The 24,903-nt window shown below is 37.8% G+C and overlaps 1 protein-coding gene across 1 annotated transcript in view; it reads right to left on the bottom strand.

The window, feature by feature from the left end:
- Nucleotides 1-24,903, bottom strand: part of LOC150089892 (armadillo repeat-containing protein 2) — a 257,400-nt gene that overhangs the window by 163,186 nt on the left and 69,311 nt on the right. The window contains exons 7-9 of the mRNA XM_090390120.1: nt 24,103-24,289; nt 22,559-22,722; nt 4,253-4,422 (exon numbers count right to left, since the gene is read on the bottom strand). Coding sequence (XP_090246246.1) covers nt 4,253-4,422; nt 22,559-22,722; nt 24,103-24,289 — 521 coding nt within the window. The remainder of the gene's footprint in view (nt 1-4,252; nt 4,423-22,558; nt 22,723-24,102; nt 24,290-24,903) is intronic.

Below are 24,903 nucleotides of genomic sequence, written 5' to 3'. Positions count from 1 at the left end.
AATGCACTGCTTGTTTAATGTTTGTGGATCAATCAGGAACGGGACATGATATTGCCAAGGGGAATGTGTTTGTATGTGCACGATGTAAAGAGTGTGAGGAAATCAGGCTCCAATTCAGCGTTGGCCTATATGAGAACTTAAAGGATAGGGTGAATGCTCTCAAAGGATTTAAATTGAGGGGCTCATCAAGCTCTCAGCTGCCCACATCAATGCCAATCCTTGTACTTGAACATCAGGCAACACAGCAGCAACCCCCAAGGCAGGATGCGCAGGTCCCAAAGGAACTAGTTGTTGTCGGTGATTCTATTGCCAGGGAAACAGGAAAAAATTTGTGCAAAAAGGATAGGTGGAACAGGACCAGGGTATGTCTGCCAGGGTCAAAGGTTGATGACATTGTAAAGCACATATCTTTTAAGGGCACAAAGGGTGATATTGTTGTACACATTGGCAATAATGATATTAAGAGTAAAAGACCGACGGAATTACTTAACAAGTACAGGTCAATGGTGAAAAAAAGTCGTGAGTTAAGGTTGAATTTGAAAGTGTTTGCAATTCTGCCCTGACACGATAGGAGGGAGTATATGATAGTAGTAGTAGTGGCATGTGATGCAAGAAAGCAAGTGGGTTATGCAGCATCAGCCAAAAAAAAAAAAAAATTTACAAAACAATTCCCTCTAAATGTTTGTCCCGTTCCTCCTTCAATTTATTTAACCTATCAACTTCCATAATGACAGATGGAAGTTTATCCATAGCAGCAATTTGCCTCTGAGGCCACACTGCTCCAATTTGTGCAGCAGTCTTCCATGTGCAACAGTATCAAAAGCCTTTCTAAGATCCAAGTATATGATATCAAAGTTATTCTTTGCATCCGGTTCCTTTGTGACTACATCATAGTATCCGATCAAATTAGTCAGACAAGACTTCCCCTTAACAAACCCATGCTGTGTCCGAGCTATAACTGAAGTCTTGTCTAGATGATCCTGCAATGCTTCTCTAAACAGTGCCTCCATTAATTTCCCTGGAACAGAAGTTAAACTAACAGGTCTGTAATTACCTGTGTCTCCCTTTAATCCTCCTTTGTGGATTGGGGTCACATTTGCACATCTCCAGTCCATGGGTACCTCCACTGAATCCAGGGAAACTCTCATAATTATGGCTAAAGGTTTGCTTACTTCCTTTGCCACCTTCTTTAATATAACTGGATAGATTCCATCTACCCCAGGTGCCTTTATTGTGTTTATCTTCAACAATTTCTCCTCCACTTTACTCTCAGTTATTACAAGGTTATCTAGCTTACTGCCAGAGATGAATACACCTCTGGCATTCCCCTCCCTGAATAACTCCTCATATGTGAATGTCGATGCAAAATATTCATTTAGTTTGTTAGCTACCTGAGCAGGATCATCAACAGTTGAACCATCGACATCAAGTGGACCAATCTGATTCATCCCCTTCCTTCTAGAGTTTACATAAGTAAAGAACTCTTTGAAGTTTTTCTTTGCATCCTTTGCCAAAGATTTCTCGTAATCTGCCTTTGCCTGCCTAACCTCTGTTGTGACTTGGTTACAAATCAACTAGATAGTGAAGACACTACAGATTCAGAGAGAAAAGAAAAGCAATATCGACAGACAGAGGCAGACTGGGTCAAAAATTCTTACCCGGGAAAATTTGTAGTGGCCTCATACTAGCGTTTCTGGCCAAAATCATACTTCTGGCCTTCGGCCCACCGGGGTTTCCCCAGTAAGGCTTATGGACAGTCTGCTTCTGTTAGAGAAAAAATATGAAATTGTGAAACACTTTGAGTGAAATGAAAGAACATGTGACATTGCATATACTACAGGCCTAAATGAGGCAACGTCGAGAATTAGAAAGAATGCAGAGAAAATAAAAACAACTTTTATAGCACAAACAACTCAAAGTGTAATAAAATCCATTAGATCAAGACACAAAGAATTGGAAGAGATGGAATAGCTGTCATCTGTTTGGATAGAAAATCAAACAAAGAACAAGTTTGCTTACGATAGAAGCAAAAGCATTAGCAATATTTTATTACGTAATAGTCATAATAAAATATGTAAGTATTTTATTATAATTATTTATTGTGTTTGGTAATGATTTGGTTACAAATGTGTGTTCAATCTTGAGTGGTTGGTACCTAACCCTATTTTTCCCATAGGGCCTGTTATTTATATTGCACGATTTTGCATTGCATGAGGGTTTCTAGGAACACAATTATCGTGCTATACGAGGACTGACTGTACCTTGTTGTGGGACAGGTGTGACTGACAAGGGTGTCATCATGGCACCCTTGCCCTACAATCTTTCTTTCTTTCCCTGGGCTGGGTAGGCTCCCCAACTCATGGATGTCAAATCTTTCCTCTTCCCCTACTTCACTCAACCAGAGTATTCCTTCTTTCTTCATCCCCACTTTAACTCTCAACCTCAAACTATCTCCATCATTCGCACTTTTTTTGTCCAGTTATGGAAAGTTCAGGCAACTCTGTGGCAGGACTAGCCAGAGTTCATTCCCTCACTGCTGCCTGGCCTACCTTCCTTAGGTGGTGATGGTGGCAACGGAGAGTCCCATGTGGCTAAACAGTCAGAAGAACAACACAATCCTACACTACACTGACAAAATTTTTTTTTTTTAGGTCCTAGCCACTAAAATCCCAGGAAACTAGGTGGCAGGACCTGCCAGAGCAACTTGTTGTGATACTGAACACACCCGGCTAGCCTCCACATGGTGAGGTATGGGCAAAGTCAGGCCCCCACTAGGGACCTGGCAGCCAATAAGCCAGACAAACAATGGGCACAACACATCACACTGCACAGACATGGCCAACACACTTTCAAGTCTCTGGCTTGACAGTGTACTGTCCTCGATACAGCGAACACACACGGAGGAGGGAGAAATCCCAGGTGCCATCTGACACAAACATAACTTATACCTTACCACACTGACACAAACCACATGATTACACACATTTCTAGCCTTTACAGAGTTCTGCATGCATCACAGAGAAACAGAATTGTGGGCAACCACCAGTGCCACTAGACAAACAACACTATGTCATTATGCATATTGTATAAATTTTCCCATCGTGGCATATAAACATATCCACATAGGATGGTCAGGCAGGGATTTCATTATGACATATTGTAACAACAACTGTTGACATCAAAGCATCAATGGTAGTTCATTGGCTTTCACATAAAGACATTGGATGGGCACAGTACAAAACACCCTGGCAATCTGGACAACTTTGTGGTGGAGTGGATTGAACCAACAGAGAATGGTGTTTATGGCAAAGGAATAGACTTGACAGGATGGAGGAATAATCCCAGGGGCTCACATCTGGTGATTATGAGCTTGGCACACCCAGGGTCCTGAGCTGGATATCATCATTCTTCTCTTTCTTTGTGATTCCCTTCTACTTTTCTCTCTCTCTCTCTCTCTCTCTCTCTGGGTAATTCGGAATTTTTTTTTTTTTTTTTGCCTGGTGCAGCATAAGCCTCAGGCTTCCTTGCACCATATGGTTAATAATAATAATAATAATAATAATAATAATAAAAATAAAGGCACACTAATGTGCTTTTATCTCCTCCACAATAATTTGAGGGGGCAGCACTGAGAGTGTTTAGACCTCTCATGCATTTTGCCCTGAGCTGACAGACTTGATGGAGGAAATTCAGCTTTTGATCAAAGATGAGTCCCAAAATTTTTTGTTTCTAATACTACAGGAATTGCATTTTGTCCAAGTCTGAGTTTAGGATCAGAACTCACTTTATGAGTCCTGACCCCGAACTCAGATTCTGTCTCCCCCATAGCTTAATTATCTTTCATACTTAAAAAGTTTTGTTTCCTTTAGCATCTTAGTTTTCTATGCTCAAAGCTTTAGTTTATTTTATTAGAAACTGCTATTAAGTAAATGCTCATAGCCAGGGTTAGGGAGAGGGGCTAAATTTGACAAATAATCCCATATTAAATAGGCTAGTAGAAGTTGTAATGACTTTAGATAGCAACATTTCCATGGTCACTAATTATTTTAAGTTTACTCTTCAGGTACATGCCTAGGTTCATAAATAACTCCAGAGAGGATCCCTTCACACTGAAATCTTGATTTAAAGCCTTTTTTTTTTTTTTTTTTAGTATTGCAGTATTTCATTCTATATTTCTTGCTTTCAAATATAAATTAAGAAACCAATTATTATTTAATAATAAAATATTATTTTAATAAGCTTAGACACTTACACCCAAGATCACCTTTGACACTTCCACACTTAAAAAAGGATGTAAAGGGTTAAGCAATCGAAATAATGTCTTCAGCAAGGCACAACGTTCGGGAAATACTGTTCCGAGCATTTCCATTTCTTCCAAAACATTATAGATCTTGCCAAGGATATTTTCAATATGTCCATCATCTATTTCAGAAGGAGGGAAAAAGATATAATTTATAAATTAAAAGTATTGTGAAGTTTAGAACTTCAAAATTATATAAATAGCTAATGCTATTTGGTCTTTTCAAAATAAAGAAAAGCAGAACTTCCTCATCTTCTCTTGGGGGTGAGGAAGTTCTGTGGATCACAGAATTTAAGTTAATAGTTAGTGCAATGGTATTAATGCAGAAAGAATATCCATAGCACAAATGACTGTAATCAAAAAAAGAAAATTATGTCCTCAAAGACCAGTGCATAAGTAAAGCTGTTGAACACACAATGCAGTTTTCTCTCAACATAGTGCATTCATCATTTAGAGAGGCATGGATTTAACTTCCATTGGATACTGAAGAAATTTTTAAAGGTCTTTTCAACTGAGGTTGTAGGGAGCTAATCTTAGTTGGAGGAGTAGACATTTTCACCTTAAGATATTCCAGTTTATACACAACATGCTGAAAGTTGGCCTGTGAACATAAATTTCTGTACAGGCATAACACACAATAAACCATACAAACTAAAAATAAAATAACCAATGAACCAAAAATTTCCAAACAAAAACAATGAGGCAAAAGTGAAGGACAACCCATCATGTCAAATCAAATTTCGCCACTGCTCAGCAGTCCATGGCCTACATGCCTGGCACTAAAGGATATGATATGTATATTATATTGTGTCTACTGGTGTCAGGTTTCTGTACAATTTTGCTCAACAACCTTTCAATGATATCAAACTATGAATTTAAGTTAATAGTTAGTGCAATGGTATTAATGCAGAAAGAATATCCATAGCACAAATGACTGTAATCAAAAAAATAAAATTATGTCCTCAAAGACCAGTGCATTTGCACCAGTGCAAAGACCAGTCACTCCAAAAGTTTGTCCACTTCTTCCTTGAATTTATTTAATTTGTTGTTATTTGGTTTTCAGGAGCATTAGCAACTAAGGCCATATTGCTCTGGGGATATGCGGTGGTCATTCCCTGACCTTTCCGCATCCTCTGTATTTGGTGGTCACGGGATCGAACCCCGGTCTAATCAAGAAGCGAGTGCTACGCACTGCTGCTCCTGCCCACCTGGCTACGGAGGCACCTGAATTTATTTAAGCTATCAACTTCCACAAGAGATGGAAGTTTGTTCCAGCAATTCTATCTATTCTACAACTTTATTCTTCAACTTTGTTCACATCTATTCTACAGCACTGAGCCTATCTAACCATTCAAGACCTTATACACCTCGATCAGATCACTACGCAGGTGCCTATTCTCCAGCCACTGCAATTTGCAGACCTTAAGCCTTTCTCGGTAAGAGCACCCAGTGGTGAGCTGTGAATATTTTAACACTGGGCTCACACTTTTGCCGACTTTTTAATGTGAAACATCCTTTTTGGGGGGGGGATACCTACCGAGTAAATGTGATCGGTCAAGGAAGTGATGTCATCCACGGCGTCTGACCTGCTGCACTTAGACTTAAAGAACTCACTCAAGCATGAAATATAGACATCAGCAATATATTTCAGGATATGACACCTCCTGATCCGCCTTGGAAAAATATTTCTGTTAATTACGACAACTATTTTCAACAGTGGGGTAAGAACGCCTTGTCCCCAACCAATATCGCACAGTTACATGAAACTCACTCTTCTAACTCAGAGGCCTGTAAAATCTATACAGATAGATCAAAAACTGAGACCCAAGTAGGTGCTGCAGCAATCTTCCCTTCATTCACCATTTCTGTTTCATTACCAACAGAATGCAGTATCTTTACTGCTGAGCTCTATGCTATTAATTTAGCTCTTGATCGGATAACTGAATTTTTAATTACGACCACTTTAATATACACCGACTCACTCAGTGCTGTCACTGCTATAATAGTGGTAACAACTCTTCTCACCCTGTAATAAAACAGATTCATTCTAAGCTACTTTCCTGTAAGGAATTAAACCAAACTGTGACATTCTGCTGGATCCCAGGACATTCTGGAATAGCTGGCAATGAAAGAGTGGATCATGCAGCCAAACAACCAGAAACCACCATTTCGCAGAATTTTCAAGTTCCATATACAGATTACAAACACATTATCCATAAAGCATGTTATAACAGTTGATCATTAATCTGGAAAGGTTATCCAGGAAATAAACTCTACCAAATAAAACCGGAACCAAAGCTATGGCAATCCAGCTTCAGAAAAAAACAGGCGAGATGAAATAATTTTAGGAAGGCTAAGGATTGGGCATACTCACCTCACTCACCTATATCTATTAACTAATGACAGCGCTCCACAATGTACATTCTGTCAAGTACAACTGACCATTCGCCATTTGTTAGTGGACTGTCCCTACTTTCAAAATATCCACTTAAACACCTTTAAATCAATAGCTAATACACAGTCATCAATAAATTTATTACAGATTCTGGGTGATGATTCTAATGAAAAAGAACTATTTATTTTCCTAAATCGTATAGGAATATATCATAAAATATAGTTATATTCACTATTAGAAAGACACAATATGGCCCTAGCAGCCTATGTGTCGTTAAACACAACAACAACAACGGCGTCTGACAGAGGTGCTTCCCACACTCACACCACTAGTCGTGTGGAGCACTCACTAATAGTATGATTAGAGTGCATGACGCATTTTTCGTGACCAGTACAATATCTGGAGTTATAACTTATAAGAATTTTTGAATAGTATAATGTCACAATCATACTTATTGCAGTAAGTATGATTAAAAAAGAAATTGTTGACAAATCTTTGTCAACAATTCTGCAGGAAGTATTTTTGCAAGCATTTGTCATATGACTGCAACAATACAAAGATTTGTCAACAATTTCTTTTTTCCACTTGCATTTTCGAATGTGCAGCTGTTCGGGGCCCGTAACATTCCATTGTTAGGTGCCCCGAAGAGCTGCGTATGTCATTTCAACTAAGGTCGGGTACCTCAATTTATGCTGTTTTCAGAGACATTTAGATACGCTGCAGTGGCAAGTATACGTCTCTTACTTTAGTTATCATAAATCCATTGCATATTGTATTCCAGAAATTATGGAAATTTGTGAATGATCAATAAAATATTTACAATACAAAAGCTCTTTTATTTTGTAATCAATATATATAAATCAAAATATCTAAAAGAAATGCGAAGGATGTTCACACAAACCATCTACCATGCATGCTCGGCAGACGTGCGACTTTTTTCTTCTTTTTTTTTTTTTTTTTTACAACTAGGGAAATATAATGGATAGGATACATTTTTTCATGATAAAATTTTAATATTGCAAATAAAAAATAACACGAAATACTTTCCATATCACAAATAACAAAAACTATCACTAAACATTCCACAATATAAAAAATATTACAAAAAAACAAACTATTCTAGAAAAGGTACACAAAAATCACAGATTACATGAAAAAAAATTATTACACAAATATTCAAGAAAAATTTATTCTAAAAATTGCCATATACAATTTACTTCTTTATTAATATTTGTTGTCGATCTCCTGCTTTGCTCAATAGTTGAGCGATGATTACAGAGGAATGATTTGACATAACGATCTGGATCAAATTGAAGCAATGGCTTTCCATTTAGATGTATGGTCATAATAATCTGCAACGTGTTTAATTGTCAAAATTATTCATTCATTCACACAATATTAATCGTTGTGCTGAAAGCTCGCTCAGCACAACGAATCAGCTACAGCATTGCTAATCGCAATGGTTTCAAAGATATTTCTGGCTTTCTTAATTGAAAAGGGAATTTCACTCGATTTTAAAGATAAACTGTCTTAGACAAAAATCTCTAAAATCATTAATTTTATTTCATATTATATCAGAAAACAAATTTCTTCTTCGGTTTTCACCGTCTTGTAACCAAGCCAAAAGTTCTTTCATATTCCACGATTTCTGGTAGCATATGTTTAAAATAAATTTCATTCAACGGTATCGTTATTTTCTTTATGACCTGTTGCATTAATAACTTATCCTTTAAGGATAAAACAATGCATTTAGTAACTTGTCACAAGGTAATTTTTTTACTTTCGATTTTGATTCCTTCAAATTCTTTCCACTTCAACATGCTCTCAATTTTAGCTTTATAATTTTTCAAATTATCAATAATTAATTTATTTGCTTTTACCATAGTGAATCTGTAAAGCTTCTGAAAGGCAAGAGAGCTCCTCCTGCAGGATGTCGATCATTAGTGCTAAATGGTTAAGAAATTCCAGATTTGGAAGTTGATTTAATAATCCGGAATATTTAACTTCTGATTCAAAATGTTTGCACAACGCAGGATTTGTTAATGACACGAATGATGGTACGCTACTGCAACAGGACCTAGAAAAGTTGAGCAGATGGGCTTGAGAGGTGGCAAATTAAGTTTAACATTAACAAATCGTAAAGTACTGCACATGGGTAGCAGTTTCCCAGAATAACGTTCCCTTAATCTGCAATTGCCATCCGCAAGCTACTCATTGTAGCCCGAACACACAATCGATCTTTATACATCAAGTTTCCACATCAAGTTCTTTAGCAATCATCCTCAAATCACGCTGGTTTTTTGGAGATTGGTGATATAATGCATACAGTTATTATTATTTTTTTAATTATTGCCTGTATGCCATTATATTTTAGAACATTTTCTACACAGTGAAAGCCTCGACAAAATTTCAATATCTGTCAACATTTCATCTTCGTAAAGTTTATATAATATCTTAGTTGCCTCAATTCCCCCCTCTATGTTGCTATTTTCACTAGTTCTTTGAATATTGTACAAAATATCAGAATCACAAGGATATTCATCTACTGAGACCAAGTAAACATAGACAGGAGAAATTTACTGGAAGGCGTGGATCACTCATTTCTGCGAAAAACATATGCCTGTTTGTTGGAGTAAAGGGGAACCTCAACACAGGTTGACCAGAGGCTATTATCCGTGTGGGGAATCTCCTTAATCCTCTGACTGACTATGGAAAGCATATTGACTAGCGCAACTTCTCGGTATGTGACTGCATAGGCGCTTTCTAATTACCTAAAGACCAGAGGTAGGAACAATGCATACAAAGTTGTCTCTTGTAATCCGTCGTTATATGAAAATTTTCTTTGTTCAACGGAAACTATTTTAAATGTAATTACCAGGAGGAATTTTAAAAAATTCGCTATAAAGAAGTTGGTTAAACAGAGGTACAACTGTAATTAAATCAAAAATGAAGCAATTTTAAAATACATAACTGATCTATTGTGCCATTAAAATGCTAGGGATGGGGGTTCCGCTCACTCCACCGTAGTTTCGGCTCAGGACATGCAATAATTGCATTCACGATTTCATTTGTAAAATAAATGATCGTCTCAACAATGAGCTCCCAAATTTTCAAAAAAAAATAACAATGGGCTCTCATGAGCCCATGCAAGTGCACTATAGCTCACCACTGAGAGCACCCCTTTGTTCCCCTCACCAGGGGAACAAAGGGGTCTTGTTTACCTCCTCTGTACTCATTCTAGCAACTCTAAATTCTTCCTAAAATGAGGCCTCCAGACCTGTATGCAGTACTCAAGGTGTGGCCTGAACATTGCCTTATACAAGGGGATAATCACCTCCTTATTCCTGCTAGAAAAATTCCTGTATATTATTGATAAGACAACATTAGCTAATCTTGCAGACTCTCTGCACTGCTCAGAAAAAATTCATATCTGACTGCACAATTACCCCCAGGTCCTTTTCATTCTCTACAACTGTCAGTGTTGATATATACTACATATATAATACTACACAGTTGATACATTATTCTGGGGAACTGCTACCCATATGTAGTACTTTACGATTTCTTAATGTTAAACTTCATTTGCCACCTCACAGCCCATCTGCTCAACTTTTATAGGTCCTGTTGCAGTAGTGTACCATCATTCGTGTCATTAACAACCCTGCCAACCTTCATATCAGCTGCAAACTTACACATTAAGCCTGATATACCTTCATCAATATCATCAATAAATACAGAAAACAACAACAGACCCAACACTAAACCCTGGAGGACTCCACTAAAAACATTAATACATGAAGAACAGTGTCCATTGATTACCACTCTCTGTCTTCTCCCACTCAACCATTCCTTTATCCATAGCAGCAATTTGCCCTCAATGCCATAATGCTCCAATTTGTACAGTAGTCTTCCATGTGGCACAGTATCAATAGCTTTCCTAAGATCCATGTATATGATATCAAAATTAATTTTTGCATCCGGTTCCTTTGTGCCCACATCATAGTATCCAATCAAATTGTTCAGATAAGACTTCCCCTTAACAAACCCATGCTGTGTCCAAACTATAACTGAAGTCTTGTCTAGACCGGCGGTTCGTTATTTGTTCGTTATTTGGTTTTTAGGAGCATTAGCAACTAAGGCCATATTGCTCCGGGATATGCGGTGGTCATTCCTTGACCTTTCCGCATACTCCGTATTTGGTGGTGACGGGCTCGAACCCCGGTCTAATCAAGAAGCATGTGCTACGCACTGCTGCTCCTTCCCACCTGGCTACGGAGGCGCCCGTCTAGACCGGCGGAATTACTTAGCAAGTACGGGTCACTGTTGAAAAAAAGCCATGAATTAGGGTTGAATTTGAAAGTGTCTGCAATTCTGCCCAGACACGATAGGAGGGAGTATATGATGAGAGCCTTGTCGATCAATTCGGCCCTGGAGGGATTGTGCAAGGCTCAAGGGGTAAAATTTTTTTCAGCCTGGACTGTACTTGTTAACAGGAGAGATTGCTTCTACAGGGATGGGATACACTTAAATAGAAAGGTTACAAGAATTTTTGCTGATGCTGTCGAGGCAGAGTTAGGTGGGTCGGAAAACTGCTAGTCAGGGGGGATACAAGGACTAATAGATTAACAGTAGCCACTGGCAGAGTTGGAAGTGATTCTTGCACTGCTTCTATTGAAATGAGCAGAAGCCTGAAAAATCAGATGCAGGATATTTCAGAGACTGCTGGGAGTCATTGCAGTACAAGTAAACACATGGGGTGTGTTAGGGTAGCCAAGAATAGAAACAGGTGCATGTATACCTGCGTGTACACCAATGCTAGGAGTTTGGTAAATAAATTTGATGAATTTGAGGTATTGCTCAAAACATCAAAGGCAGATATTGTTGGGATATCAGAGACGTGGTTCACACAGATATAAGGAATGCGGAACTGGAATTTGGGGAATACAATGTGTATAGAAAGGATAGACAGGACAGGAGGGGAGGAGGGGTTATGCTATTAGTTAAGAAACACATAAAGTCCAAGGAAGTGAAGCCAGTCGACATCGATGGACAGGGCAGTGTCGAGTCAGTTTGGTGTGACATAAGCATAGGGAAATCAAAATTGAGAGTAGGAGTGTGCTATATGCCTAATGACTCTGATGAGTATAATAAGATATTGTACAGGGAAATAGAATGGGCCAGTAAATCAGAGAGTCTTATAATGGGGGATTTTAATTTCCCAGATATTGACTGGAATTTGTGGGTTGGTCACTCGCACACTAGCAAGGCTTTTGTGGATTTATTGGATGATTGTTTTCTACATCAGCATGTTCGTGAGGCAACAAGAGGGAGCAATACTCCTGATCTGATTATCAGTAGTGATTCTTCATGCATTAAGAATCTGCAGATAAATGAACCACCAGGTGGCAGTGATCACAGTGTGTTGAAGTGGGATTTACTCAAGGAGGTAACTACCAACAGAGGTAAAGGGAAGGGTTTTTGTTTTCGTAAAGGCGACTATGATGGTCTGAGACAGTATTTAAATTCTATACAGTGGGACCAACTGATGATGTTACCAACAGCAAACTCAAAATGGGAAGCATTCAAGGAACTAATCTTGGAGGCTACCAGGCTTTACATACCAACTAAGAAATATTGTTCAAGGTTTAGGCCTAAATGGTTGTCAGATGAACTAATGAGACATGTGGCAGAGAAGAAAAATGCATGGGATACATACAAATTAATGGGTGACATGGAAGCCTATGATAGATATAAGTTGGTCTGTAACCAAGTCACAAAGGAGATTAGGCAGGCAAAGGCAGACTACGAAAAATCCTTGGCAAAGGATGCAAAGAAAAACAGAAAAGAGTTCTTTACCTAAACTCAAGAAGGAAAGGGATGAATCAGATTGGTCCACTGGATATTGATGGTTCAACAGTTGAGGATCCTGCTCAGGTGGCTAACAATCTAAACGAGTATTTTGCATCTACATTCACGCATGAGGAGTTATTCAGGAAGGAGAATGATGTAGGTAAAGTAAACATTGGCAGTGAGCTGGATGATTTTGTAATAACTGAGAGGAAAGTGGAGGAGAGATTGTTGAGTATAAACATAAAAAAGGCACCTGGGGTGGATGGGATCTATCCAGTTATATTAAAGGAGGCTGCAAAGGAGGTAAGCAAACCCCTAGCCATAATTATGAGAGCTTCTTTGGACTCAGGGGAGGTACCCATAGACTGGAGATGTGCAAATGTAACCCCAATTCACAAAGGAGGATCAAAGGCTGACACAAGTAATTATAGACCTGTTAGTTTAACTTCTGTTCCAGGTAAATTAATGGAGGCACTGGTTAAAGAAGCACTGCAAGATCATCTAGACAAGAATTCAGTTATAGCTCAGACGCAGCATGGTTTTGTTAAGGGCAGGTCTTGCCTGACCAATTTGATTGGATACTATGATGTAGTCACAAAAGAACTGGATGCAGGGAATAACTTTGATATTATATATTTGGATCTTAGAAAGGCTTTTGATACTGTTGCACATGGAAGACTGCTGCACAAATTGGAGCAGTGTGGCATTGGAGGCAAATTGCTGCTATGGATAAGGGGATGGTTGAGTGGCAGAAGACAGAGAGCGGTAATCAATGGACACTGCTCAACGTGGACTAATGTTATTAGTGGAGTTCCTCAGGGTTCAGTGTTGGGTCCGTTGTTGTTTTCGGTGTTTATGAATGATATTGATGATGGGATATCAAGTTTAATGTCCAAATTTGCAGATGATACAAAGGTTGGCAGGGTTGTTAAGGACACCACTGACGCTATGCTGCTGCAACAGGATCTGGTAAGGTTGAACAGATGGGCTGAGAGGTGGCAAATGAAGTTTAACATTGACAAATGTAAAGTACTACATATGGGAAACAGTAACCCCAGAGCAACGTATCAACTCTGCGGTACTACACTGACAGTGGTGGAGAATGAAAAGGACCTGGGGGTAATTGTGCAGGCAGATATGAAGTTCTCTGAGCAGTGCAGACGAGCTGCAAGAGTAGCTCATGGTGTCTTGTCAATGATATACAGGAATTTTTCTAGCAGGGATAAGGAGGTGATTATTCCCTTGTATAAGGCAATGGTTAGGCCACATCTTGAGTACTGTATACAGGTCTGGAGGCCTCATTTCAAGAAGGATGTAGAGCTGCTGGAACGGGTACAGAGAAGGGCAACAAGATTAGTGAATGGAACAAAGGGTTGCTCTTACGAAGAAAGGCTTAAGTTTTGCAAATTACAGAGTCTGGAGACTAGGCACCGGCAAGGTGATCTGATAGAGGTGTATAAGGCTTTGAATGGTTTGAGCATGCTCAATGCCAATGGGATTCTTCATCTTGCTCAGAATAATCAGCTCAGAGGGCATAAATTCAAATTGAGGAAGGACGGATGTCAGATAGATGTGCGGAAATTTGCCTTTGGCCAGCGGGTGGTTGGTTGGTGGAACCGACTTCCATCACTTGTTGTTGAAGTTGATAGCCTAAACAAATTTAAGGCTCAACTGGACAGGTATTTCGAACGAACGGAGGGGTGAAATGGGAGTGGTGTGTTTTTTTTTTGGCTGATGCTGAATAAGCTTGCTTTCTTGCATCATATGCCTCTACTAATGCTAATGCTAATGCTAGATGATCCTGCAGTGCTTCTTTAATCAGTGCCTCCATTAATTTCCCCAGAACAGAAGTTAAACTAACAGGTCTGTAATTACTTGTGTCACACTTTGATACTGCTTTGTGAACTGGGGTCACATTTGACATCTCCAGTCCATGGGTACCTCCCCCGAGACCAAGGAATCTCTCATAATTATGGCTAAGGGTTTGCTTACTTCCTTTGCTGCCTCCTTTGATATAACTGGATAGATCCCAGCCACCCCAGGTACGTTTCTTATGTTTATCTTCAACGATTTCTCCCCCACTTTGCTCACAGTTATTACAAAATCATTTACTCACTGTCACAGTTTAATACACGTCTGCATTTCCCTCCCTGAATAACTCCTCGTGTGTAAATGTAGATGAAAAAACCTCATTCAGTTTGTTAGCTACATGAGCAGGATCATCAACAGTTGAACCATCGATATCAAGTGAACCAATCTAATTCATCCCCTTCCTTCTAGAGTTTACATAAGTAAAGAACTCTTTGCTGTTTTTCTTTGCATCCTTTGTAAAGATTTTTTGTAATCTTTCTTTGCCTGCGTAACCTCCTTTGTGACTTGATAGGTCGATGGGCTGAGAAATGGCAGTTGAAGTTTAACATTGACAAATGCAAAGTACTGCATATGGGCAGCAGTAACCTCAATTGTAACTTATCAACTGTGTGGTACTATACTCAGGGTGACTGAAGAACCCTGTGAGGTGAAGAGTTGGATACATAGTAATTTCTTGCTTTTACTGACCAAGTGAAAAGAACTTTATTACTAAGTGAGAGAGTAAACACAGTAAAACATAAAATGGGAACTGACAAAAGGCACAGATATTCTAGGCATAGCATATACAGTGAAACTTCCCTTTAACGGACAGCCACGGGGAACGAACGAAAATTTGTCCGTTAGAGAGACGTGTCCGCTAACAAGAAGTCTGAGGGAGAAAAAAAAAAAAGAAAGAAAGAAAAATCATTAAACGTTTAATGTAAAATTAAATGAAAATATATACAGATTTTGAACAATATTTTTGTAAATAATATACATACAATTGTGCTATGCATATTATGACTTTATCTTAAGAAAAATACATACAGTAATCACTTATTTTCTTCTACACCTTCTTCCGGCTGATAATTTTGTTTTCAACATTTGTTTGGAGTGAAGAAACCATCGAAAGTCCTTCGGTATCTTCTTCAGTGGCGAAAAACATTTTTAAATGATTGATTTGTATGAACGCTTCTTCTATTTTCATCAGTGGTTCGTCGTTAATATGTTCTTCGACAGAATGACCTCCTTCCATTTCTTCATCCTCGTGAGGAACTTCTTGAACAATATCGATGATAATGTCGTTGATATCTAGAGCACCATCTTCTGTAGTGAGGTTCAAGTCTATATCTTTGTAGCCAGGGTCACTTGTAGCTGAAGTATCGTACATTATCAATAGATGTTGAAGTTCTTGTTCTTCTTCTTGGTGCTCCACATTGCTGTTCACAACTTCAATTTTTGTGTTTGAGAAGCCAGACTTTACAAAACAGTTCACGACAGTTTGTTTTCTAATTGCGTTTACTGAAGAGGAAATCCATTGAATTGCATCTAGGATGCTGATTTTCTTTGCAAGGTCACTCGCACATGTTACATCATTCATGTTTGTAATGAGATGTCTTAAAACACGTTTTCTGTAGTGAAGTTTAAAATTTTTTATTATCCCTTGATCCAAGGGCTGACACTCTGCAGATGTGTTTGGTGGCAGACAAACGATTTGAATGTTGGACAATTCAATGTGCGGGTGAGATGCAGTATTATCCACGAAAAAAATAATTTTTCTGTTTTGACGAATCATGTTTTGGTTAAAGTGACTTATCCATTCACTCATGATATCTCGTGTCATTCACGCTTTCTTATTAGACTTCCAGTCAACATTCAAAAGATTCAACTTTATGCCCTTGAAACAATGAGGATTTTGTGGTTTTCCTATAACAAGAGGTTGTTCAAAGTCTCCAGCATATTTGTACACAATAGTACAGTCAAGCGTTCCTTAGAAATTTTTCCGCCCTAGCACTTTTCCTTTTTTAGACTCATTGTTTTTTCAGGAAGAGCTTTAAAAAACAACCCTGTTTCGTCACAGTTGTAAATATCCTTAGCTTCAAAATCACGACATAAATCTTCCAATTTAACGGTTCACTCTGTTACAACCCCAGTATCAACAGATCCACCTTCACCACTTACGGTTTTACAAGAAATTTTATGCCGAGTTTTGAACTTGTCTAGCCATCCCACAGAAGCTTTGAACTCATTTACTCCCATAGATTTCGCAACCTCCAAAGCCTTTTCCCTAATAATAGGCCCATTAATGGGAATTTTTTTAGCATGTGCGCGACCAAAACCACTCATACGTAACATTGTCAATTTGAAGTCCAACAGTTTTCAGGAATGATTTTTGAACCTGATCATTTCCGTGTTGCCAAAATTGTTTGAGCAGTTCATTTTTTTTCTTTAGGATGTCGCTTACCTGCATCTTCCCGATTTTGAATTTTGCAGTGAGATTGTGAACACTATTTTTTCCCCGATCATACGCATTAATGAGTTCGACTTTATCTTTTAAAGTTAAATGTTTACGAGAAGATATTGTGCACTTCACACGACACTGAACAAAACTGAAAACTGAAAAGACGAAAGGCCCACCAAATTCACCTCCCCTGCACACACCAAATTCATCAGAAGTTTTATACATGCCTTAAAATTCTTGAAAAAGGGTTTCAAACCACGACGTAAACCTTGATAAAATTCAGAGAATCGGAAATAGAAAATAAACACACGATTGAGGCAATACGTGGAAAAAAAGTTCCTAGAAAAAGGGCCGTGAGCTCTCCCGCAGTCCGTTACGGGGAGATCAAATTAAGTGCTAATCTAAACAAAACAGTGCAGATTGCCTGTCCGCGTCCGTTACAGAGAATGTCCGCTAGACAGAAGCTGCAAACACGTTAAAACCAATAGAGGTGAGTCGGGGAATTTGAAAATGTCCGTTGTAGAGAGATGTCCGTTAAAGAGAGGTATCCGTTAGGAGAAGTTTCACTGTATTAAATTTAGCACAAATAAAAAACATAACATAGAAGCTTTCGGCTACTGTATGTAGCTTTTTTCAACTAACTGAGCACTGGAATGTGGCGGTTTCTATGTGGCTGACCTTCAAGTACATAAGTACGCGAGGTCACGGAGGAGGGAAGAGTTTTTTGGGAGTAAGTGTGAAGGGTGACAAGGGAGAGGAAGAGAGAGTTCGTGAGAGGGAGGAGACGGTTGAGGTAGGTGACTGCCATCATAGGCAGTTAGCAAGCTATAGTGTGCCTGGTCAAGAAAGAGGAGAGAGAGAGAGAGAGAGAGAGAGAGAGAGAGAGAAGAAGGTTGAGATAGATGGCTTCCAAGCACACAGACTATAAGAGGCTCAAAGATGGGATGTATGCAGGTGCCGCAGACCCTGTTGATTTTACTTCCTGTGACACTGATGCGTGCTGATTCCAGTCAAAGGTGGATCTTGAAATTGCAAGAGATGCCTATGATTTCTGCGTTGTTGGGTGTGATATCATGTCCCTCCTGCGAACAGTGTGCAGCTAATACTGAATGGGCAAAGTCAGCTCTAGTGATGCCGGTGTGGTGGGGTGGTTGCTCAGCCAGTCTTCCAAATGACGCTGATGTAGCTTGTGTTGCAGTCCCAGCAGGGTAAATGATCCCGCTCTGCTTCAGAAGTGGAATCGGTGCTTTCAGAGGAGGGTAATGCAGCTTGCAGTTGCCTTCCAAGTGTTTTAATGGTGCGGATGTTGTAGCTAAGAAGGATACTGGTTATGCTATGTGACAGAGTAGGGTAAAATGGGATGTGGGCGATGCCTGCGAAAATGGAAGTGTCAGAGTTGACGGGTGTCAGACAAAGAGTATCCGGTGTTGTGATGTCATGAGGTCCATATTACCCAGTAATTGACAGTCTGCTCAAGGTAGCCACATTTGTTAAGGTCCAACACATGTGGGTTTCCAATAGACTGACATTGTGACCTTCTTCTTCTACTGTATACAGGCACTGTATACCTATATAAGCTTGCTATATTGCATCATTTGCTATTACTACTACTATTTAGTGCTAAAATCGAGCACACCATAGCCAAGTGGTCAGGCACGCAGGTGCATAAGTACACGTGCCTTGAATGACCCGGGGTTCAAGCCCATGGCTGCTAAATATGGTACTGTTTCTTGTATTCTGTCTATCTTGTGAACTCCTGTGACCGTTTGGTCGTATAAACAGAAAATTTATTTATTTACTTTTTGTACTAAGCTTTAAATCAGAAGAAATCTTAAAATTTTATAAAAAAGTTTATTTGTGTACATAAGCTACCATCAACACAAGCAAAGAACAAATAAAGCTGTCTGCCAAATGTATAAACAAAAGCTAAGCATTGCTGCAAAGTATTCAACCAGAGTGCCAATACAGAGTAATTGTTAATTTAATGTGCCTTTACATTTACAGTTTAAGAATGACATATTAACATAAGAATGACATTTTGTTTATAGAATGACGTTTATAATTAAATGTAAAAAAGGCACCCAAGGCGGATGGGATCTATCCAGTTATGTTAAGGAAGAGAGCAAAGGAATAAGCAAACCCTTAGTCATAATTATGAGTGCATCCTTGAATTCAGGGGAGGTCCCCATGGACTGGAGAAGTGCAAATGTATACAAAATTCTCAAAGGGAAATGAAACGGTGACGAGTAATTACAGACCTGAAAGTTCAACTTCTGTTTCGTGGAAATTAATGGAGTAGCTGGTTAAAGAAGCAAAGCAGGATCATCTACACGAGACTGCAGTTATAATTCAGACACAGCATGGGTTTGTTATGAGGATATCTTGCCTGACCAATTTCATTGGATACTATAATGTGGTCACAAAGGAACTGGATGCAAAAAATAAATTTAATATCATATACAGCAGACTCTTGATTTACTGGGACCGGATTAACCAGGACACTCCAAGACTCCAAATTAAAAAAAAAAAAAACAACCAAAAATCAAAAAAATTCGAGTAATAACTAGAACAGGTGCAAACAGATGTTTTGCAAGTCATAAATAAGCGACAAGAAGCAGCGTTATATATAAGAAGTGGCATTGTCATTAGGAGATTAATGTACCTATTATATTGCAACCCCCGCTGTCTTCACACCCGCCACTCAAAAAAAAAAGGGACCAAATGTTTAGTTTGTTTTAGTGCGTTGTGCCGATTGTTGTGTTCCGTCACACCACAAAAAGACAAATTTTGTTTCATTATTTATCTCAGGGATCTCGAAATTTTTTTATAGTAAATAATTTTTTTTCTGTTTAGAAATCGCGAAAATGATGGGCAAACACAAAGGAGTTGCACTTTCAGTTAAAAAAAATTTTAAATTATTCAAAAGTTTGAAAACGGTGCATCCGTTAAATCTTTAATGATGAACCCTTAAAATGTTGGTGACCAAACCATTGTAAAAAATAAAGGGATGCTATTAGATTTAATATCGACATTGCAAAAAATAAAGGGAAGCATCGCACTGAACATGTCAGTAGTACATGGTAAGTTTTTTCATTTTTATCTATCGCCATATTTTTTACGTGGGTTGCTGAACATTTTTTGATACAGTAAGTCCCTGACTTAAGCAACTTCGGACTTATGTAAATGTTTTTAAACTCAATTTCTTTTTTTTTTAGGATTGTAAAATTTAAAACAAAAAAAAAAATAATAATAATAAGCAATCAATAATCATGATCATGGCATGCACAAATTGCACAAGTGAAATACGGAGTAACAAGCAAAATAATAGGAAATAAGAGAAGAGAAGATTCTTACAATTTATTTATGTTTTTTTTTTATATATGACTTAAGATTTCAGTGAAGGGGACACACATTTCACCATAATAACGTAAAAATCCACAGAACTGCAGTTATCAGTATTTCTGCAAATGCAATAAGATGAGTTTACTACCGTTTATAATTAGATGCACGAACAGAAAAGTCCAAAATAACACGGAAAGGGCAAATTATCTTTATTGTTTTTTGGTAGTGACCTACAGAAATGTGCTTTAATAAAATGTGAGCTTGTGCAGGGTTGATAATAGTGAGTTTTTGCCTTAACCCTGTGAAGTTCTTTACAGAAAATTCATTTTGACCGTTATTATGGTGCTGACTAAAAGAATAAGTGACAGTGGTACTAGTAAATCTACCAAGAAAAGAAAAGCGATCAATTCGGATCAGAAAATTAAACTAATAATCAAGTATCGCGCTAAATTCAGATTTGTCAATAATTATATAGTAGCAATATGTTATTAGTCATTCCCGAGTTACGCAAAACTCGACAAAGTAAGAAGTCCTGGAACGTATCTCGTATGTCAGGGACTTCTGTATTTTTGGATTAACCGGGAAATCGATTATCCAGGATTTCTTTTTTACCATCTATCCCGGAAAATCGAGAGTCTACTGTACTTGGATTTCAAGAAAGCTTTTGATACTGTTGCATATAAAAGGCCGCTGTATAAATTGAAGCTATTGTTATTTGTTATTTTGGTTTTTAGGAGCATTAGCAACTAAGGCCATATTGCTCCGGGATATGCAGTGGTCATTTCCCTGACCTTTCCGCATCCTCCGTATTTGGTGGTGACGGGCTTGAACCCCGGTCTAATCAAGAAGCGTGTGCTATGCACTGCTGCTCCTTCCCACCTGGCTACGGAGTCGCCCGTATAAATTGAAGCAATATGGCATGAAGGGAAACTTGCTGCTAAGGATAATAGATGGTTGAGTGATGGCTCAGAAAAGGTAATCAATGGGCACTGCTAGTCAATGACTAACACTATTAGTGGAGTCCCCCAGGGTTCGATGTTGGGACCACTGTTGTTTTCTATATTTATCAATGATACTGATGAATGTATAACAGGCTTCATGTCCAAGTTTGCAGATGATACAAAGGTTGACAGGGTTGTTAATGACGGTATCGATGGTATGCTATTGCAACAGGATCTCAAAAAGTAGGGCAGACGGGCTGAAGGTGGCAACTGAAGTTTAACATTGACAAATGCAAAGTACAGCATATGGGTAGCAGTAACCCCAGAGTAACATATCAACTGTGCGGAATTACACCCAGGGTAGTGGAGAATGAAAAAGTCCTGGGGTAATTGTGCAGTCAGATATGAAGTTTTCAGAGCAGTGCAGACAGGCAGCCATAGCAGCTCATGGGGTCTTGTTAAAGATAAACAGAACTTTGCTTTGCTTTTAGGAAGGATATAGAGTTGCTAGAATGAGTATAGAGAAGGGCAACGAGATTGGTAAGGGGAACAAAGGGGTGCTCTTACCAAGAAAGGCTTAAGTTCTGCAAATTGCTGCATCTGGAGACTAGGTACCTGTGAGGTGATCTGATTGAGGTGTATAAGACTTTTAATGGTTTGAGCAAGCTCAATGCTAATGGGATTCTTCCTCTTGCTCAGTTTACGCACTTGAAGGAGGCATAAATTCAAACTGAGGAAAGAAGTTTGCAGAATAGATCAGCGGAAATTTGCCTTTAGCTGCGAGTATTCGATTGCTGGAACAAACTTCCATCTCTCACCGTGGAAATTGATAGCTTGAATAAATTCAAGGAAGAACTGGACAAACTTCTGGAGTGAATAGATGGCGAATTTTGTTGGTGAGTGGTTTTTTTTTTTTTCCCCCTGATGCTGTTTAAGCTTGCTTTCTTGCATCATATGCCACTACTAAAGCTAATGACCACTCATATGCATTACAGCACAGATCTGGGTTGCCTTTTTAGCTGAGATATGCATTGTGGTATATCTGAGTTCAAAATGGCATTGCTTCTAGTGCTGCTTTATGCTTATATGCATAAACATAGCAAACATGTTAATGGGATCCCAGCACATTAAGCAGTGGTTACAGTTGCTAGAATACAAACTGTGAGGATATTTATTCTTCATAACAGACCACCTTTGTTAAAAGTTTAATAATTATAATGAATTATATATGGTAATAATGTACTCTTAGGATACCAACAATAGGAAATGTAAGTTAATAAATGTAAAAATGTAAGTTTATAAATGTAATAATTCAAAAATTCAAAACAGATTTTTTCAATAGTCTCAGAATATTAAACATGAGCCAAAATCCTTAATGTTAATATTAAGTAATTATATATAAATGACACTTATCTTACCCTTCCAATGCTGTGGATCTAATTCTTTCAATAATGGTGCTAATCTTTCAGATAAAACTTGATGCTGATAGGAATATTCTGTTTCCTCAGATCTATTAACTTTTAATGATTCTTGACTTGCAAAAGATTCATTTAGATTTCCTCCTTCATCATCTAATGTTTCCCTATACAAAAACCAACAAATTTCAAATTTGTTTCATTGTAAAAATATATTTGTTACTGATATCTGAAAACCAAACAAAAAATGTCAGTATTAGTGTATAAGCAATTATATGTGTATCCACTTGTACTCTTTATAATTCTAATGCAACCTATATACATAATTGCTTTTTCTTTAATGGATCCCAAAAATGATCATGTAACCTCTTTCCTCACCTGCTTTCTACGCAACTGCAAATCCCAATAAAATCAATGTAAGAATTAATTCCACTTCTGCTTATGATTTTCATTAAACTATTAATCTGTGTATTCCTCCTCCCCAAACTAGCAGTTTTTTGAACAACCTAACTTTACCTCAATAGCATCAACAAATATTCTTGAATCCTTTCTATTTAAGTGTAATTCATCTCTATAAAAACAATCCCTTCTGTTAAACATCAACAGACCATGCTGAGACAAAATGTACTGCAAGAATCTTGCACAATCACTACAAAGCTGATTGACAAGGCTCTCATCATGAGTTCCTACCAATCATGCCTTGGTAAAATTGATTTAATATTATGTTATTTGTTTTGAATTCAGACCTTTTTTTTTGTTGCTTCTTCATGCGCACATCTAGTGAGTATGGGCTTGGCACAGGGCTGGATATCATCATTCTTCTCTTTCTTGGTGATTCCCTTATACTTTTGACACTCTCTCTCTCTCTCTCTCTCTCTCTCTCTCTCTCTCTCTCTCTCTCTCGGTAACTTTTTTTGGCTGGTGCAGCATAAGCCTCAGGCTTCCTTGCACCATATAGTTAATAAAAATTAGTGACCTCCTATACCAGGTATATGTTTCTCCTATCCTGACTGCATAAAATATCCCCCATTTCTCTAACAATAAGATTACCAAAAACAGTTATCTCCTGTGGGACCAGTTCATTCTGCTTTTGTTGATTCTACCATGCAGCCAGATGTACAAGGCCACATCTTTGTAAAAATTTTACTATATCTAAAACATAGGTATTTATTTCAAAAATTTAATTTCAAATAGAAAACTTGAATCACAGGTTAATTTTAAAGAAGAACAAAATAAATGAAGCACTTGACCCTGAGTAAATTCTCAATCTCTTTATTATAAACACACACTATAAATAGGATGTTTGCAGATGTTCTGCATCCACTTCACCACATAAAATAGGATCTGCACTGGAAGAATCCATGAATCCATGTGGCATACAGTTTGAATTTTCTCATTATGAATATATCCAGTGATACAGCAATGAGTATATCAGCATTTCAAATATTTCATAAAATAGGAAGAAAGAATATTCAAAATAAATATCAGCAAAAATGTGCACTTACTGTCACAAGAATGATTAAAAGAAATAAGTATTATGTTCTTACTTATCAGTGAGGACTTCTCTAAGATTTGCATCTTCGATGTCAGATAATCGTGAAGAACTATCCACGCTGCTACTTGTAAGTTTCTCACAAAGGATAGCATCAGGAATATCACAAGTGTCTCCAATGGAATAAGACTGATTTTGATTAGGCTTTTGTATATCTTTAAGCTTTCGTATATTGTTATTTCCTAGCAAATAAAAGAATTTTCTTTTATCATTTAACAATCGAATACATTATTCCATTTAAAGCATATGTTCATGTACAACATTAACATATTTATTATATTTTATTATTATTATTATTCAATATTATCAGTAAAATATGTTAATATTATCAGTACAAGTATGTTAATTATTAGTAATTGTAAATTATCAGTAAATTATTGTTAATTATCAGTAAAATATGTTAATATTATCAATTAATATTATGATACAAGGAAACAAGCTCATACAGTATCAACGAAGAGAAAAAAAAAACACCAACCACATCATCCACCTATAATAGTTTGTCTAATCTAATCCCTTCTTAAATTTTATTCGAACTGTCCATTTCTACAACACCAGATGGAAGTTTGTTTCAACAATTAATTACTCTCAGGCAAAAATTTTCTGAAAGCAAATTTCTGCACATCTAAACTGAAACCATTCCTTTTCAATTTAAATTTGTATTCTTATGCGTGTCATCTGAGAAAGAGCAAGAGTGCCATTAGCATTTTATTTATTTTACTTGCCCAATTCATTTAAAGCCTTGACTGAGTCTGAAGTTACATCTGCCAGCAGAGAATCTGTGTGGTGTGAGATA

The sequence above is a fragment of the Mastigoproctus giganteus genome, chromosome 2 (assembly GCF_048544385.1).
Source record: "Mastigoproctus giganteus isolate SK-2022 chromosome 2, ASM4854438v1, whole genome shotgun sequence".
In the NCBI taxonomy this organism is placed as follows: domain Eukaryota; kingdom Metazoa; phylum Arthropoda; class Arachnida; order Uropygi; family Thelyphonidae; genus Mastigoproctus; species Mastigoproctus giganteus.
The sequence above is the reverse complement of the archived record's forward strand: the minus strand, read 5'-3'. Positions and strand labels throughout refer to the sequence as shown.